This window comes from Choristoneura fumiferana, chromosome 30, assembly GCF_025370935.1.
Source record: "Choristoneura fumiferana chromosome 30, NRCan_CFum_1, whole genome shotgun sequence".
Lineage (NCBI taxonomy): Eukaryota > Metazoa > Arthropoda > Insecta > Lepidoptera > Tortricidae > Choristoneura > Choristoneura fumiferana.
Window position 1 is genome coordinate 6,651,555 of NC_133501.1, and position 18,074 is coordinate 6,669,628.

The 18,074-nt window shown below is 43.8% G+C and overlaps 1 protein-coding gene across 50 annotated transcripts; it reads right to left on the reverse strand.

Moving 5' to 3' along the window:
- Positions 1-635: 635 nt before the first annotated feature.
- On the reverse strand, positions 636-17,008 carry LOC141444824 (uncharacterized). Of its 50 annotated transcripts, none has more exons than XM_074110508.1 (9): positions 16,950-17,008; positions 14,259-14,286; positions 12,299-12,390; positions 10,520-10,628; positions 9,413-9,554; positions 6,478-7,277; positions 5,452-6,180; positions 4,867-5,298; positions 636-4,650 (listed from the first exon to the last, which is right to left on the reverse strand). In XM_074110508.1, exons 1-9 carry the CDS (start codon positions 16,980-16,982, stop codon positions 743-745), a joined length of 6,273 nt encoding a protein of 2,090 aa, XP_073966609.1. In that variant the 5' UTR covers positions 16,983-17,008; the 3' UTR covers positions 636-742. The 50 variants fall into 50 exon arrangements, with proteins under 50 accessions (XP_073966609.1, XP_073966605.1, XP_073966597.1 ...); XM_074110504.1 differs by having other exon boundaries at positions 5,452-6,198; XM_074110496.1 differs by having other exon boundaries at positions 5,452-6,306.
- Between the last annotated feature and the right edge of the window lie 1,066 nt (positions 17,009-18,074).

The window sequence follows — 18,074 nt, forward strand, 5'->3', positions numbered from 1 at the left end:
TTTATCAGATTATATAACATTATGTATCCTTAAAAGCTAAACTTATGTTGTATGCTAGCTTGTAAGCTAGCATATTTGATCTAATTTCATATTTTAGTTCATTTCATGGCATTTTAATAACTTCTACGTGTAAATTACGTTTCTGTAAAAGCTGGGATTTTTAGACGCTACTTATAACCCCAGGTGGGGTGAATTCGTCTTTTACTGGTATTATGTGAGCGGATTGGTCGGAATGATTTTAATCGAGATAATTTTATAAAAGCACACATAGTAAAGTTAATTATTATGTTGTAGGTACGCTAAATTCTAGCCTTAGTTAAGGGTAATTAGTTGAACAAAAATATTCAGGCCTATAGCATCTAGTTGACCTCGTTGGCGGATTACTTTAAAAAAAGAGCTCGGCCACGACATCTAGTGATCAGTTTTTGTACTTTTAGTGCCAAAGCCTTTAAAAAAATGGCCTGAGTAGTTCTAAAGGATGTTTTTCTTATGATAATTGGAATGGACGCATTAGCCCCGTAGACGACATAGCCCCGGTTGACCTTTGACAATGCTAGTCAACAAAAGCTTGTTAAAAATGATTTTTTCGTCGTTAGGTTATTTCTTTCTTTCTTTCTAATAATAAAACACAGTGCTATTCAGTACTTCAGAATTTATTCGTTTTATTAAAAGCCACACAAAATCAGTAAGTAATAAAGAAGTTTTAAGAGAAAATAAGTACTATTATTAAATTTCAAATTTTTCAACATTCTTCCTCAATGGTCTCAGATGATGAGGATGAGGAAGATGAGAAGCTAGATGATGAACTTGATGATGAAGAAAAACTGCTACGGCTTCTTTCGTCTGAGCTCAAGTCGGCTTCGCTTGAGCTTGTTTCAGACGCAGAAGATGAGGATTGCTCAGATTTAACCAATGATGACTCTTTCATGACTTGCTCACTGCTGGAACTAGAACCACCGGAGCTGAATTCTTCTTGATTGCTGAATGCCGCTTGTCTTTGACTCTCAGACTGAGTTTGAGAGCTCTTTCTAACATCAGAGCCGCCTCCTTGGCTTTTTTGCATTTCGCTGCTTTCACTCGAAGATGCTTCTTGGCCGACAGAAGCCTGTTTGTGGCTGGATTTCTTAAAACTGCCGTCTCTATCGAACTCCTCCTTATCAAAGCTAGATGAAGAAGCTTGTTCAGAAGATACTTGTTGTTGCTCCGATTTTTTCTGGAAGGAATTTCCATTAGCATCAATTGCTTCATAATTCGATTGACTACTGGCTCGCTGCTCTCTCTGAGCTTGGCTCGAAGTCGCACTCGTATGAATTGTCTTTCCTCCCTTTCCAGGTTTTCCTGCAGTTCCTGGTTGATCTGGTTGTCCGGTCTGTCCTGGTTGATCTGCCTGTCCTGGTTGCCCTTGTTGACCTGGTTGACCTGGTTGATCTGGTTTGCCTGGCTGTCCTGGTTGTCCTGGCTGCCATGGTTGTCCTGGCTTTCCTGGTTTGCCTGGCTGTCCTGGTTTGCCTGGTTGCCCTGGTTGACCTGGCTGTCCTGGTTTGCCTGGCTGTCCTGGTTTGCCTGGACCACCTGGTTGATCTGGCTGGTTTGGTTCTTCTGGTTGACCTGGCTGTCCTGGTTGACATGGTTGCCCTGGTTGGCCTGGTTGTCCTGGTTTGCCTGGCTGTCCTGGTTTGCCTGGCTGTCCTGGTTTGCCTGGACCACCTGGTTGATCTGGTTGTTCTGGCTTTCCTGGTTTGCCTGGCTGTCCTGGTTTGCCTGGCTGTCCTGGTTGCCCTGGTTGTCCTGGCTTTCCTGGTTTGCCTGGCTGTCCTGGTTTGCCTGGCTGTTCTGGTTTGCCTGGACCACCTGGTTGATCTGGCTGCTCTGGTTGTCCTGGTTGTCCTGGCTGCCATGGTTGTCCTGGTTTGCCTGGTTGTCCTGGTTGACCTGGCTGTCCTGGTTTGCCTGGCTGTCCTGGTTCGCCTGGACCACCTGGTTGATCTGGCTGGTTTGGTTCTTCTGGTTGACCTGGCTGTCCTGATTGGCATGGTTGCCCTGGTTGGCCTGGTTGTCCTGGTTGTCCTGGCTGCCCTGGTTTGCCTGGCTGTCCTGGTTTGCCTGGTTGCCCTGGTTGACCTGGCTGTCCTGGTTTGCCTGGCTGTCCTGGTTTGCCTGGCTGTCCTGGTTCGCCTGGACCACCTGGTTGTCCTGGCTGCCCTGGTTGACCTGGTTGTCCTGGTTTGCCTGGCTGTCCTGGTTTGCCTGGCTGTCCTGGTTTGCCTGGCTGTCCTGGTTTGCCTGGCTGTCCTGGTTCGCCTGGACCACCTGGTTGATCTGGCTGGTTTGGTTCTTCTGGTTGACCTGGCTGTCCTGGTTGCCCTGGTTGGCCTGGTTGTCCTGGTTGTCCTGGCTGCCCTGGTTTGCCTGGCTGTCCTGGTTTGCCTGGCTGTTCTGGTTGTCCTGGCTGCCATGGTTGTCCTGGCTTTCCTGGTTTGCCTGGCTGTCCTGGTTTGCCTGGCTGCCCTGGTTGACCTGGCTGTCCTGGTTTGCCTGGCTGTCCTGGTTTGCCTGGCTGTCCTGGTTTGCCTGGACCACCTGGTTGATCTGGCTGGTTTGGTTCTTCTGGTTGACCTGGCTGTCCTGGTTGGCATGGTTGCCCTGGTTGGCCTGGTTGTCCTGGTTTGCCTGGCTGTCCTGGTTTGCCTGGCTGTCCTGGTTTGCCTGGCTGTCCTGGTTGCCCTGGTTGTCCTGGCTTTCCTGGTTTGCCTGGCTGTCCTGGTTTGCCTGGCTGTCCTGGTTGCCCTGGTTGTCCTGGCATTCCTGGTTTGCCTGGCTGTCCTGGTTTGCCTGGCTGTTCTGGTTTGCCTGGACCACCTGGTTGATCTGGCTGCTCTGGTTGTCCTGGTTGTCCTGGCTGCCATGGTTGTCCTGGGTTTCCTGGTTTGCCTGGCTGTCCTGGTTTGCCTGGTTGTCCTGGTTGACCTGGCTGTCCTGGTTTGCCTGGCTGTCCTGGTTCGCCTGGACCACCTGGTTGATCTGGCTGGTTTGGTTCTTCTGGTTGACCTGGCTGTCCTGGTTGGCATGGTTGCCCTGGTTGTCCTGGTTGTCCTGGCTGCCCTGGTTTGCCTGGCTGGCCTGGTTGCCCTGGTTGACCTGGCTGTCCTGGTTTGCCTGGCTGTCCTGGTTTGCCTGGCTTTCCTGGTTCGCCTGGACCACCTGGTTGTTCTGGCTGCCCTGGTTGACCTGGTTGTCCTGGTTTGCCTGGCTGTCCTGGTTTGCCTGGCTGTCCTGGTTTGCCTGGACCACCTGGTTGATCTGGTTGTTCTGGCTTTCCTGGTTCGCCTGGACCACCTGGTTGTTCTGGCTGCCCTGGTTGACCTGGTTGTCCTGGTTTGCCTGGCTGTCCTGGTTTGCCTGGCTGTCCTGGTTCGCCTGGACCACCTGGTTGATCTGGCTGGTTTGGTTCTTCTGGTTGACCTGGCTGTCCTGGTTGCCCTGGTTGGCCTGGTTGTCCTGGTTGTCCTGGCTGCCCTGGTTTGCCTGGCTGCCCTGGTTTGCCTGGCTGTTCTGGTTGTCCTGGCTGCCATGGTTGTCCTGGCTTTCCTGGTTTGCCTGGCTGTCCTGGTTTGCCTGGTTGCCCTGGTTGACCTGGCTGTCCTGGTTTGCCTGGCTGTCCTGGTTTGCCTGGACCACCTGGTTGATCTGGCTGGTTTGGTTCTTCTGGTTGACCTGGCTGTCCTGGTTGGCATGGTTGCCCTGGTTGGCCTGGTTGTCCTGGTTTGCCTGGCTGTCCTGGTTTGCCTGGCTGTCCTGGTTGCCCTGGTTGTCCTGGCTTTCCTGGTTGGCCTGGCTGTCCTGGTTTGCCTGGCTGTCCTGGTTGCCCTGGTTGTCCTGGCTTTCCTGGTTTGCCTGGCTGTCCTGGTTTGCCTGGCTGTCCTGGTTCGCCTGGACCACCTGGTTGATCTGGCTGGTTTGGTTCTTCTGGTTGACCTGGCTGTCCTGGTTGGCCTGGTTGTCCTGGTTGTCCTGGCTGCCCTGGTTTGCCTGGCTGTCCTGGTTTGCCTGGTTGCCCTGGTTGACCTGGCTGTCCTGGTTTGCCTGGCTGTCCTGGTTTGCCTGGCTGTCCTGATTCGCCTGGACCACCTGGTTGTCCTGGCTGCCCTGGTTGACCTGGTTGTCCTGGTTTGCCTGGCTGTCCTGGTTTGCCTGGCTGTCCTGGTTTGCCTGGCTGTCCTGGTTTGCCTGGCTGTCCTGGTTCGCCTGGACCACCTGGTTGATCTGGCTGGTTTGGTTCTTCTGGTTGACCTGGCTGTCCTGGTTGCCCTGGTTGGCCTGGTTGTCCTGGTTGTCCTGGCTGCCCCGGTTTGCCTGGCTGTCCTGGTTTGCCTGGCTGTTCTGGTTGTCCTGGCTGCCATGGTTGTCCTGGCTTTCCTGGTTTGCCTGGCTGTCCTGGTTTGCCTGGTTGCCCTGGTTGACCTGGCTGTCCTGGTTTGCCTGGACCACCTGGTTGATCTGGCTGGTTTGGTTCTTCTGGTTGACCTGGCTGTCCTGGTTGGCATGGTTGCCCTGGTTGGCCTGGTTGTCCTGGTTGTCCTGGTTTGCCTGGCTGTCCTGGTTTGCCTGGCTGTCCTGGTTGCCCTGGTTGTCCTGGCTTTCCTGGTTTGCCTGGCTGTCCTGGTTTGCCTGGCTGTCCTGGTTGCCCTGGTTGTCCTGGCTTTCCTGGTTTGCCTGGCTGTCCTGGTTTGCCTGGCTGTTCTGGTTTGCCTGGACCACCTGGTTGATCTGGCTGCTCTGGTTGTCCTGGTTGTCCTGGCTGCCATGGTTGTCCTGGGTTTCCTGGTTTGCCTGGCTGTCCTGGTTTGCCTGGTTGTCCTGGTTGACCTGGCTGTCCTGGTTTGCCTGGCTGTCCTGGTTCGCCTGGACCACCTGGTTGATCTGGCTGGTTTGGTTCTTCTGGTTGACCTGGCTGTCCTGGTTGGCATGGTTGCCCTGGTTGGCCTGGTTGTCCTGGTTGTCCTGGCTGCCCTGGTTTGCCTGGCTGGCCTGGTTGCCCTGGTTGACCTGGCTGTCCTGGTTTGCCTGGCTGTCCTGGTTTGCCTGGCTGTCCTGGTTCGCCTGGACCACCTGGTTGTTCTGGCTGCCCTGGTTGACCTGGTTGTCCTGGTTTGCCTGGCTGTCCTGGTTTGCCTGGCTGTCCTGGTTTGCCTGGCTGTCCTGGTTGCCCTGGTTGTCCTGGCTTTCCTGGTTTGCCTGGCTGTCCTGGTTTGCCTGGCTGTCCTGGTTGCCCTGGTTGTCCTGGCTTTCCTGGTTTGCCTGGCTGTCCTTGTTTGCCTGGCTGTTCTGGTTTGCCTGGACCACCTGGTTGATCTGGCTGCTCTGGTTGTCCTGGTTGTCCTGGCTGCCATGGTTGTCCTGGGTTTCCTGGTTTGCCTGGCTGTCCTGGTTTGCCTGGTTGTCCTGGTTGACCTGGCTGTCCTGGTTTGCCTGGCTGTCCTGGTTCGCCTGGACCACCTGGTTGATCTGGCTGGTTTGGTTCTTCTGGTTGACCTGGCTGTCCTGGTTGGCATGGTTGCCCTGGTTGGCCTGGTTGTCCTGGTTGTCCTGGCTGCCCTGGTTTGCCTGGCTGGCCTGGTTGCCCTGGTTGACCTGGCTGTCCTGGTTTGCCTGGCTGTCCTGGTTTGCCTGGCTGTCCTGGTTCGCCTGGACCACCTGGTTGTTCTGGCTGCCCTGGTTGACCTGGTTGTCCTGGTTTGCCTGGCTGTCCTGGTTTGCCTGGCTGTCCTGGTTTGCCTGGCTGTCCTGGTTTGCCTGGCTGTCCTGGTTCGCCTGGACCACCTGGTTGATCTGGCTGGTTTGGTTCTTCTGGTTGACCTGGCTGTCCTGGTTGCCCTGGTTGGCCTGGTTGTCCTGGTTGTCCTGGCTGCCCTGGTTTGCCTGGCTGTCCTGGTTTGCCTGGCTGTTCTGGTTGTCCTGGCTGCCATGGTTGTCCTGGCTTTCCTGGTTTGCCTGGCTGTCCTGGTTTGCCTGGTTGCCCTGGTTGACCTGGCTGTCCTGGTTTGCCTGGCTGTCCTGGTTTGCCTGGACCACCTGGTTGATCTGGCTGGTTTGGTTCTTCTGGTTGACCTGGCTGTCCTGGTTGGCATGGTTGCCCTGGTTGGCCTGGTTGTCCTGGTTTGCCTGGCTGTCCTGGTTTGCCTGGCTGTCCTGGTTTGCCTGGCTGTCCTGGTTGCCCTGGTTGTCCTGGCTTTCCTGGTTTGCCTGGCTGTCCTGGTTTGCCTGGCTGTCCTGGTTGCCCTGGTTGTCCTGGCTTTCCTGGTTTGCCTGGCTGTCCTGGTTTGCCTGGCTGTTCTGGTTTGCCTGGACCACCTGGTTGATCTGGCTGCTCTGGTTGACCTGGTTTGCCTGGCTGTCCTGGTTGTCCTGGCTGCCATGGTTGTCCTGGGTTTCCTGGTTTGCCTGGCTGTCCTGGTTTGCCTGTTTGTCCTGGTTGACCTGGCTGTCCTGGTTTGCCTGGCTGTCCTGGTTCGCCTGGACCACCTGGTTGATCTGGCTGGTTTGGTTCTTCTGGTTGACCTGGCTGTCCTGGTTGGCATGGTTGCCCTGGTTGGCCTGGTTGTCCTGGTTGTCCTGGCTGCCCTGGTTGACCTGGTTGTCTTGGTTTGCCTGGCTGTCCTGGTTTGCCTGGCTGTCCTGGTTTGCCTGGCTGTCCTGGTTTGCCTGGCTGTCCTGGTTGCCCTGGTTGTCCTGGCTTTCCTGGTTTGCCTGGCTGTCCTGGTTTGCCTGGCTGTCCTGGTTTGCCTGGCTGTCCTGGTTTGCCTGGACCACCTGGTTGATCTGGCTGACCTGGTTGATCTGGTTTGCCTGGCTGTCCTGGTTGTCCTGGCTGCCCTGGTTGACCTGGCTGTCCTGGTTTGCCTGGCTGTCCTGGTTGACCTGGTTTGCCTGGATGCCCTTGATGGTTAGATTGTTCTGGTTTACCTGGCGGTCCTGGTTTGCCTGGTTGTTCTGGCTTGCTTGGTCGTCCTTGTCCATCTGGGCCTTCGTCGCAATCGTCATCAGACTGGTCTGTTTTCTTGCTCAATCGTCTTTTAATCATTTCTTCTTGATAGTCTTCTTCCCGACTTGACTCAGACCTCTTCTCGGAGGTAGATCTGTTGCTTTTGCTTGCGGACATTTCTTGTTTACTTGATTTGGAAGACTTGATGGACTTTTTGCTGCTCGCACTGCGTTCCTCCTCGCTTTCAGAAGACATCCTGCTGTTTTTACTAGATTTCGCAATCGATTCGCTTTCGCTGTGAAATAATTAAGGTACTGAGTTTTATCGTCATGCTGTACCAAATATGGTAACTGACTGGAAACTTTTGACAAAATGTCATATTAAATTAACAGTCAAGATCCATACTTTTGTTTTTTTTTATCTGTTCTTGAAAAGTATGTTGCTGGTTTATTTTTGATAGTAACTGAAATATACTAGCAACAATGCAGCCTTACCCGGCTCTATATGTAGAGTTAAATTTAACGCTGTGGGACGGGCGCAGGCTGTTAGTCAGCGCTGCAAGTTTCTTTTGCTCGCAGCTTATGCTGAGCCTGAGCCCATTGCCACCTACTTTCGGTATTTTTTTTTTCTCAAACATGCTCGGAAATGTATGCGTTAATGTCACGAAATGGAGACATGAAGTTTCTCATTTATGGCTCCCTACCACCTCCCTACATAACTTCTTGGCCTAGGCCATGAAGTATGTATGAATAGTAGATTATTGTCGTGGCCTGGAAGTAGGCAATTGCTGGCTAAGTATGAGTATTAAACGGACGAGCTTGCGAGTCCGTTTAACTAATACGAAGCCAGCAATTGCTATTCCAGCCGAGACTAATATAAAGCTTTTCTCAAAAATGGTGAATACCTAATTCTGAAATAGAATAAACTTTTTCTCAAAATATATTATAAAATTTAATTTTTTTCCAATATTTTTCTTATGTTTTCCCGCCTTTTTTAATTAAAAATAAACTGCAGGTGTATTTTTCCACCGAAAACACCACAAGCTATTTCAGACCCAATAGAAAAAGTCCGGAGTTCCAACAAAATATCTGATACCGGCCATTAGACTTGGCTGTATACGACTTGTGCCAGCATTTCCATGGCCTTTTTAACTTTAAAAAAAATTGTGACTGATTGCAGGTGCGCTAATTCATTATTGTCGAGCTAGCGCGCCTGCAATCTTTTTAACTTTTTAATTTTTCGCTGACCATAAACTATGCACTTCACCTTCTGATATGTAAAGAATAATGTCAACTTTTACGGACATTTTTGAGAAAAATCCATTATTGTCCGCTGCTCTAACTTTTTAAATTTGCTAACATTAAACTGACAAAGGAAAAATTACAGACATCCAACCACCACTACTCTGTAAGCATTTGCGATATTGCGATGCGATGCGATGCGATGCATGGATGGATGTATAGATGGATGGATGGACGGACGGACGGATGGATGGATGGATGGATGGACGGGCGGATGGACGGACGGATGGACGGACGGATGGACGGCTGGACGGATGGTTAGAGAGAGAGAGAGAGAGAGGGAGAGAAATCGTTAAAAAAAACAATAAAACTATAAAATTTATAGTTTAATTTAGGCTCCTCGCAATCGAAGTGAAAAGCAGAGTGTAAAACTCTAGCATCAACCCCATTTTCCCCCGACGTGTCTATCCCCCTCGCCGTACGGCTCGGGTGGCTATACCGAGTGTCGCCTGTAATGCGAGCAAATAATTAAAACATAGATCATACTCCTCAAACTGAACAACATTAGTTCAGCGACTTTTAAAAATAATTAGTTTTATTTTTTATTTTTATTACACTTTTAAGTTTATTCGATGAAGCAATGTAAAGCAAAATGCTTGATGTTGTCAGTTGTGTCCTAGGATGGCGTACATTGATAGCAGTATTTAATTTGGAAAAGGAAAATTCAGAGACTCCTTTAGCGATCTATGTTTTAATTTTAATTTTTTGCTCGTACTACAGGCCACACCCGGTATGGGGTATTATAAGTTTGACCGCTATGTGTGTCTGTGTGTGTCTGTCTGTCTGTTGCAACGTAGCTGTTAAACGGGTGGACCGATTTGAATGCGGATTCTTTAAATTTGAAAGCAGGTATTCTAGCGATGGTATTATAACCTAATCATTAAAAAGTTGGAAAACCCCGGCTTTGTCACTTCAAAGTTCAATATCTCAAAAATAGCTAAACCGATTTTGATGAAACATATCTAAGAACCACCGTTAGAAAACCTGCTTTCAAATAAAATAACGCATTCAAATCGGTCCACCCGTTTAAGAGCTACAGTGCCACAGACAGACAGACACACATAGCGGTCAAACTTACAACACCCCATTTTTGCGTTGTGGGTGCTGACTGGCCAACTGCTGTTCTTACCTGCTGATAGCTTCCTGCTCTTGCTGTGAGCTGGACTTGTTTATGAACTTGCCCCCGCTGACCTGGGTCAGCAGCTCGCTCTGAGAGCTAAACTGACTCGATTGTTCACTCTGGCTTCTGGAACTGCTGTCATCTTTGTCAACTGGTGACAATAGGTAATAATAAACAACAATGGAATCCTACTAATATTTCGTATTTTTTTATGTATTTTTGTTATGTTTTATGTATTGTGCGAATAAAATATTTATATTCCTAATATTATAAATGAGAAAGTTTGTGAGTATGTATGTGTGTATGTTTGTTACTCCTTCCGGCTAAGCGGCTGGACGAATTTGGATGAAATACTATTACGCGTAAAAATATTATGCAAAATAGAATTATGACATAAAAAAATATGCGTAAACAAGGGGAACCGCGGCCGACATACATCGCGTCGCGCGCCCGACTGCTTTCCTGCGGTTTTCCTGCAATCTGCGCTTGAGGGGTGGGGTAACTCGAACCGGTGCGGGGCGGAGCGTGGCCATTCTGTACGCCAGTACTATTATATATTCTGTGGCTGGGCTTAGAGTCCTGAAATTTGGTATGTAGGTGTAACTGGACGTCTGTAAGAACACATAGGCTACTTTTTATCCCAAATTCCCGATATTCTCACGGAATAAGGATAAAATTTCGTAATAACAACCGCTGAGTCAGAAAATTTGGCATGGTTGTTTTAGTTTAAAGTCAATGAAAACCACGATGTAATTTTAAGGGATCCCCACGAGAATTTAATAAAATCCCGTAATTTCAATTTAACTGCTGTATCTAATGATTAACGCGTGCGTCCATATCCATACTAACATTATAAATGCGAAATGTGTGTGTTTGTGTATTTGTTTGTATGTTTGTCCGTCTTTCACGTCGAAAGGGAGCGACGGATCGACGTGATTTTTGGCATAGAGATAGTTTATTGGCCAGAGAGTAACATAGGCTACTTTTTATCCTGGAAAAATGCTCGGTTTCCGCGGGAACAGCGCGCGATAACCGAATTCCACGCGGGCGAAGCCGCGGGCAAAAGCTAGTAATAAATAAATACAAATTCTATGCTATGTAGTATGAGTGTCATACCTGACTGGGAGATTATTTCTTCGCGGCTGATGGACGAGCTGCTCTGGTGCTGTTCACTATTGGCAGTAGACGAAGACTCTTCGATGTCCTCTCCCCCATCCTTGATCACCTGCCATGAACAAAGCCATGAGTCATAACATCATTGTGGTCGTTAACATTATCATTCATCATCATAAAAGAAGTAGGGGAAGTGTAAAAAATACAAAAAGACTCCAAAAAAAACTTTATTTTAAATTTTAAGTATTACGTAGTCAGTCATTCACGATAACGCGTGCCGTGGTCCTTATTACAATCACATTAATGTCTCATCATCATCATCAGCTGGACAAAGGCCTCCGTGAACGACAATTCGCCACTTGCATCCACCGGTTTCCCGCAACTCTCACGATGTCGTCAGTCCACCTGGTCGCCACTCGAGGACTTATGTCTAATTTTGACAAAATCACGCGTCTTCGTGGATGGCTCTAGGTATATTGAAAGTTTGTGCTGGTTTAGCTTTAGCTGTTAGTGTACAAATGTAATTTTAATAAATAAAAAAATAAAATATGAGCTCTTCAATCTCTCTTGTAGTCAAGGGTGTTTTAAATCCATTCGTCGATCCAATGTGAATGAGGGAAAACCAACGATGGACTGAACTCACTCCAAAATGAACGAGCAGCTGAACTCTTACACATACCTAGATAATAGTAGATTGTTCAACGAGGGACTAAAACAAGTCATAGTGACACGAGATGTTTAGCCACCCGAGCAGAGCGAGGGTAGTTATAGTTCGAGTGGCATTACGGTTGTTTAGTCTCGCGTTAAACATTCTACTTTTCACTTTGAATGCGAGGTAAAAAAACAATGTTCTGTTCAAAATCACAACTTTTTAAACCTACGCTCGACTAATGGACAGACTATATGTTCAAAATTCAAATAGCAAAAAAATTGGTAGCGCGTTTTCTTTTCTTTTATTGTTTATGAAGTGACGCTTTAAAAGCTAATTTAACTACCTATGCACAATAAAATGAATGAATCCGTAACTAATTTAATTGAATAGATTCATATTAGTAATAGAATTGGTATATACATAGAAGTAGTACGAGTATTCGTAGTTGCGTTCTTACTATGTTATGATTATGTTTCACGAAATTAAACTGTGCTTTATTTTTAATATTTTTGCACAGTTGTCATTTTGAGGTTATTTCCACGCCCTAAAAATCCGCCATTAACAAATAAATAAATAAATAAATAAATATCACGGGACAATTCACACCAATTGACCTAGTCCCAAAGTAAGCTTAGCAAAGCTTGTGTTATGGGTACTAAGCAACTGATAAATATAATTATATAGATATAGATACATACTTAAATACATATTAAACACCCAAGACCCGAGAACAAACATTCGTATTTTTCATACAAATGTCTGCCCCGACACGGGAATCGAACCCGGGACCTCAAGCTTCGTAGTCAGGTTCTCTAACCACTAGGCCATCTGGTCGTCTAAAGACCGTGTTGGCTGTTTAGGGGTTTCCAACGTGAATAAAAAAAACTAAGTACTTTAATCCATATAGAATAAAAAGGAGCTTTTTAATTCCGATATGCAGAGACTAAAATAACATTTTAAGGCCCACTTGCAGTAAACACATAAATCTCGAGTTAGCGTTAAGCTCAGTTTAGTAGTGTCAAATTGTATGGTGCTGTCAAGCTTAAGCCTGGATTAACTACTATATCTAGATTTATTTTTTCCTGCAAGACGGCATAAGAGCATGAGAAGTGAAAATAAGTTTTGTTTACCTCTCTTTCAGTGGAGGATGATGACGAGCTGAAGGTCGCTGAGGAAGTAGTTTCCTGCTGTATGACCTGTTCAGTCAAGTCGACCCTGGGTTCTGCAAGCATTGAGGGTTGAAGGGACATGATCAGATCACGCGGTGTTTTGAAAGTAATTTTTATCATGTGATTAAAATTACCCTACTAAATTACATCAAAAACTTGGATCAGTGTAGGTACTGTCGTTTCGGCAAAATATTTTTCGCCAAATTTCACTTCCCAAAAAACTTATCGCAGTAGTTTCATTTACCAAACGAATCTTTGGCATATTAACATTTCGCATTTTATCCATTTGGTCAAATTATCATTTGGCATAATTTTACATTGACAAGTTTTATTATGTCAAATGTTTTTAATAAACATTTGTTTTTAATAAACATTTTTTCTTAATGCAAACGTTTTCTTTTGGCTAATATTATAATCAAAAAAAATGTTTGTTCAAAATAACACTTCGCACACAAACCAACCACAGTAACCAACGCTACGAGAAAAGTAGGTTAGGTTAGATAGAATTGCTTCCTCCACAGCACAGAAACGAACTGCTACCAGAAAAGTAGGTTATGCCATCCAATATTTTGGAAGAGTGCAATATTGGTTTGTTTGTAGGTATTTTAAGTGAGTCAGTCTTAAAGCTTGTTGTTTTTACTTTATACAGGGTGAAGGGTGACACATTAAGATTGATCAGTACGGGAAAGTCTGAAACTATAAGACATGCGAAGATCTTAAGATTACTTTTTGGAGTCTTTTTGTATTTTTATTTCAACTCCAAATTTTTGCTACAGAAAAATAGACCAGCGCTGGGAATCGAACCCAGGTCCTCAGCAATCCGTGCTGCGTGCTATTCCCCTACACCACCACTGGACAGGAGACTAAACACGAATTTCTCCTATGCACCAACATTTCAATTTGCTTTTCATTAGTCACTTTCACTTAAGCAGCGATCTATGACGACGACATCTATGTTTTTAGTTCTCATCGAAATGCATCAAACACTCCCATTGGAACTAATCGCTCACCCGGACTAGAGATGTCGCTATTAAGCAATCAAATTAAGATTACTTTTTGGAGTCTTTTTGTATTTTTTATTTCAACTCCAAATCTACGAACGAAGATCTGTTTATTTAGGAACTGTGTCATCGATTTTAGTAACAATTAGGCATACTGCATTCATACATTAAAAAAAATCTTTAAATCAGTTCGGGAATCGAACCGGGTCGTTTTGAAAAACAAAACATACATACATTATTTCTATTTGGATATCGGTAATGTAGGTCAAAAGAAGCAAACAATGCTACTATGAAACATGGTTTCTACTCGTACCCATAATATAATTTTATTTTTCAAAACGACCGGTTTCGATTCCCGAGCTGAAAACAAGTTTTTTTTTTAATGTATAAATGCAGTTTTTCTTGTCACTAAAATCGATGACATGGTTCCTAAGAACAGATCTTCGTATGTCTTATGCTTGTAGTTTCAGACTTCCCTATAAGTACTGACCGATCTAAACGAGCCACCGTTTGTAAATGTACGCGGTCCTGATGGTCCCAAAGGAACACTAGCGCCGTCCGCGAGGGTGGCATTATATTGGTTTAGAATCATTTCGTGACCGAGATTTTTTTTATTCGACTGGATGGCAAACGAGCAAGTGATCTCCTGATGGTAAGAGATCACCATCTGCCCATAAAAATAGATGATGGTTAAAGAACTTTATTTCTCAAAAAAAATTACATTTCACTTATTGAGAAAATGCTTAAACATACAGTATCAGCGAGCACCGAAAAATACACCAAGTTAAACTAACATGCAACTTTAAAAACTTAAATTCTATACATTTAGATACGTATTTTTAAATGTTTAATTTAGTTCTATTTTCTCAATCTGATGATTAATTTATTAATTAGGCATAAAAAAAAGTATTTATACTTACGTGGCAGACCACTGACGGCCGCCAGAGCCTGAAATAAATAAAAAAAAACATGAAAATGGCATATATATTAGTAGTTTATTGACTTATTTATATTATATTTTAGTTTATGTATTATATTGTTTAAAAGACTGTATAGTAGCTTCCACTATTTTGACTCTTAAACTCGCTTTTTGTCGAACCCTAACTCAAAGATGGACTGGTAGAGATCCCTTAAAGGGATAAGTCCGCCTTTGTACAAGTATCTCAAAGTTAGTCAATTGTGATTTGTTTCTTTTCTTTTGTACAACAAAGAGTTTACACACATACATACAAAATCTGGATAAGATTTTGTTACGTCGTTCATAGAAAATAGTTATTTGTGCAACAAGAGAGCAAAGTCGTTTTTTGGTGCGAAGGATTCTACAATTGAATCACGAGCGACAGCGAGTGATTCTAGGTTAGAATCATGAGATCAGCTAGGGATTCAAACACACGAGATGCAAAAAAACTTTGGTCTCGTGTGACACATACAACTTTTCACCTGAGCAGCGAGAACATTTAAATTAAAGGTTAAGATAAAACCACATAAGTATATTGAGAAGACAAAAAATAACAAAAACTTTAAAATATAATCCGATTGTTAAGAAATAAATATAATACCTACTTATTTAATCATATTGTAACTTTTTCTCGAAAATGATTCATACAGTCGCCATTACATCTTTAAAAAGTCACTTAAGAATGCCAGACAACGATCAAAAGTCTCCGGTAAGTAGACAGGTTTTGAATATGGAACGAAAAAGTATCCAGTATAAAAATAAACCTTTAAATATGATTTTATTAGGATTTCTATTGTTTCAAACATGAATATAAATAGATTACTTTCAAATTCATTCAATTTGACAAATATTTGATCTAACTTTAAGAGTACCTAAGGCAGTATACGGAACGAATTTATTAAAAAAAAAACAAGAGCAGCGGCTTTCGCACACCGAGGTTGCATACTTTATTATAAGAGTGGGAAAATTGTAAAATTTCGGAAATATTTCGCCGTCATATAATGCACTATGTTTTTTTAATTTAACCTCGTGTTTTTGTTCTTCAATTTGTCCTTATTATAATTAATTCATTATTGACATATTTTTAATGCTAAAGGTCAACCCAGTATTTTTTTATTAGGTTGGTATAATGCTTCTTGCTTAATTAAAAAGTAAAAACAAAAACGAAGAAAAAAGTAAAATTGAGCGGGATATTCGTTCATTTATGCTCGTTTTGTTTGCTAATTTATCTTTGTAGTTTTTTAGTTTATATTTAAGAAAAGAACAGTACAAGCTTCGAGCAAAAAGTGCTGTACTAAATCCCTCTAATTCAAAACGTAGTAGTAGTACTACTACTACGTTTTGTAATTTTGCGGTTATATGTGTATCCGAACGTTTGTTTGTTTCTTTTTAAGCCTACAGAATTTGAAAATCGAACTTAGTATCGATTTGATCCTATCTCTCGCTTTTTTCATATTGAAGTGAAAGTGACACATCAAAGTCAAGTTCATACATTTGGCATTCAGTGAGTGGACCCAGCACTGTCCTCAGCATTTAAAAAAAATAATTAAAAAGCTACTTTGTCTCACGGAGTGGCGATTTTGCTCACTGATTCTTCATAGCAAAACCTGCTTGTTTGAGCTGCTGAGGTGAAAAAAAAGTTAAAAGAATATTTATATAGCAAAAAAACTAGCCTAAACCGGGTGTGGACTGTAATACGAGCAAAAAATTAAAACATAGATCGTCCTCGTTAAACTGAACAACATTAGTTCAGGAACTTTGATGAACAAATTTTGATGAAAGATGTCTAAGAACCATTGCTAGAGAACCTGTTTAAAAAAAACGAATTCGAATCGGTCCACCCGTTTAAAAGCTACGGTGTCACAGACAGACACACATAGCGGTCAAACTTATAAAACTCTTTTTTTGTGTCGGGGGATAATTTTACCTAAATTAGGCTACAAACAAACATATAGACTTACAAACTTTGCGCAATTAAGTATAATGAATATAAAATATAACTTTGCTATTTTTCATATATCATAATTTAAAAGCAATAAAAAAACTTTTTCACCTCAGCTCCTCAAACAGACAGGATTTGCTGCTAGAAATCAGTGAGCAAAATCGCATTCATTAAAACCGAGCGTCCCCCCCCCCCCTCCTCCTCTAAAATCTAAACTAATGGGTAGAAAATTCGAAAAAATTGAGGATGGTAGTAAATACATCAAATTTACAAGGAAAATTATAACGGCTAAAATTGCTTGAGAATTATTAGTAGTGTAAGAGTACATAGCAGCCTACAGTTTAAAATATCGTTTAACTTTACTTTCCCGAATTCAATTTGTCCGAATTTCACTTGCCGTACCAACTTTTGCCATAAAATATATAAAACCGTGCTGTTTTCAAGATTTTTTTAAATGCCATCATATAGAATGCAGTAGGTTAGGTTACGTTAGTTTAATCTCAACTCTGAAGAAATTACTATTTCAGAAATAAATTACTTTATAGCAAATGAAAATTCTAAAAAACAATACATTCGGGCATATGAAATGCGGGCAAACGCTCTTAGCCGGCTTTTTACGGTTAAACTGAAATGGTGTTAAATATTTGTTAGTTAAGGTAACAGGGACTTATCAGAGAGTGAAATTTGACTTAGAATAAATGGTAAACTCACCACTAAGCCCAAAAGAGCTATTGACAACCGCATGGCGGGACTATGTGTTCGACTGTCTAGCTCCCTCTTTTATATACCTCTATTGGCGGCGAAACAAGCTGCGTCAATATTAGTCTTATGCTAAATGACGTACTTACCTAGTAATTAACAATTAAGTATTCAATTTGTTTTTTTTTGCAATATGCTTCGTTTGAGCACAATAGTGTGGGCCGCGACGGCAGCGATTTATATGTTATATAAAGTATAACCGGCGCAAAAAGAGGGGTGTTAAAGTTTGATGCCAATATCTCTGTTTGTGGCATTGTACGTACATCTCTCAAACGGATGAAACGATTTCGATAGGTACGGGTACGAGTTCTTTCATGTGACAGCGAGTTTCGTTGTGGTGTTTCTTAGCTATGTTTGATAAAAATTGGTGGAGCCGTTTTTGAGATACACAACTTTGTAAATCAATGTCAAGAGTTTTTAGGGTTCAGTAGTCAACTAGGAACCCGTGTAGTTTCGCCATGTCTGTTCGTCTGTCTGTCTGTCTGTCCGCGAATACACTCAGAGACCGTTAGTACTAGAAAGCTGTAATTTGGCATGAATATACATATGATATCAGTCACGCCGACAAAGTGGTAAAATAAAATAAAATAAAATTCATTTTTTTAGGGTAGTTACCTCTGATAGACGTTAAAGTGGGGGTGATTTTTTTTCTCGACTAGCCCTATAGTGGGGGGTATCGTTGGATAGGTCTTCTAACCATTAGGGGGTTGCTAAGACGAGTTTTTGGTTCAGTGATTTGTTTGCGATATATTCAACTTTACAAAGTTAAGTTTAAAGTTAATTTTTAATGTAAAAGTGCAAATTTACATTAAAATCGAGCGTCTCCGTCTAAAATCTAAACCGGTGGGTGGAAAAAATCAGGATGGTAGTAAATATATCAAACTTAGAAGGAAAATTATAACGGCTAAGTTTTTTTATTATTATTATAAGTTTGACGACATTCTGTTTATCTTTCTATGGAATTGTAGCTCTCAAACGGATGGACTGATTGCGATACAGTTTTATACGTGAAAGCAAGTTTCCTTGCGCTTGCGGTGGTTCTTAGCTACGTTTGATAACCGATAAGCGGTAACCGAT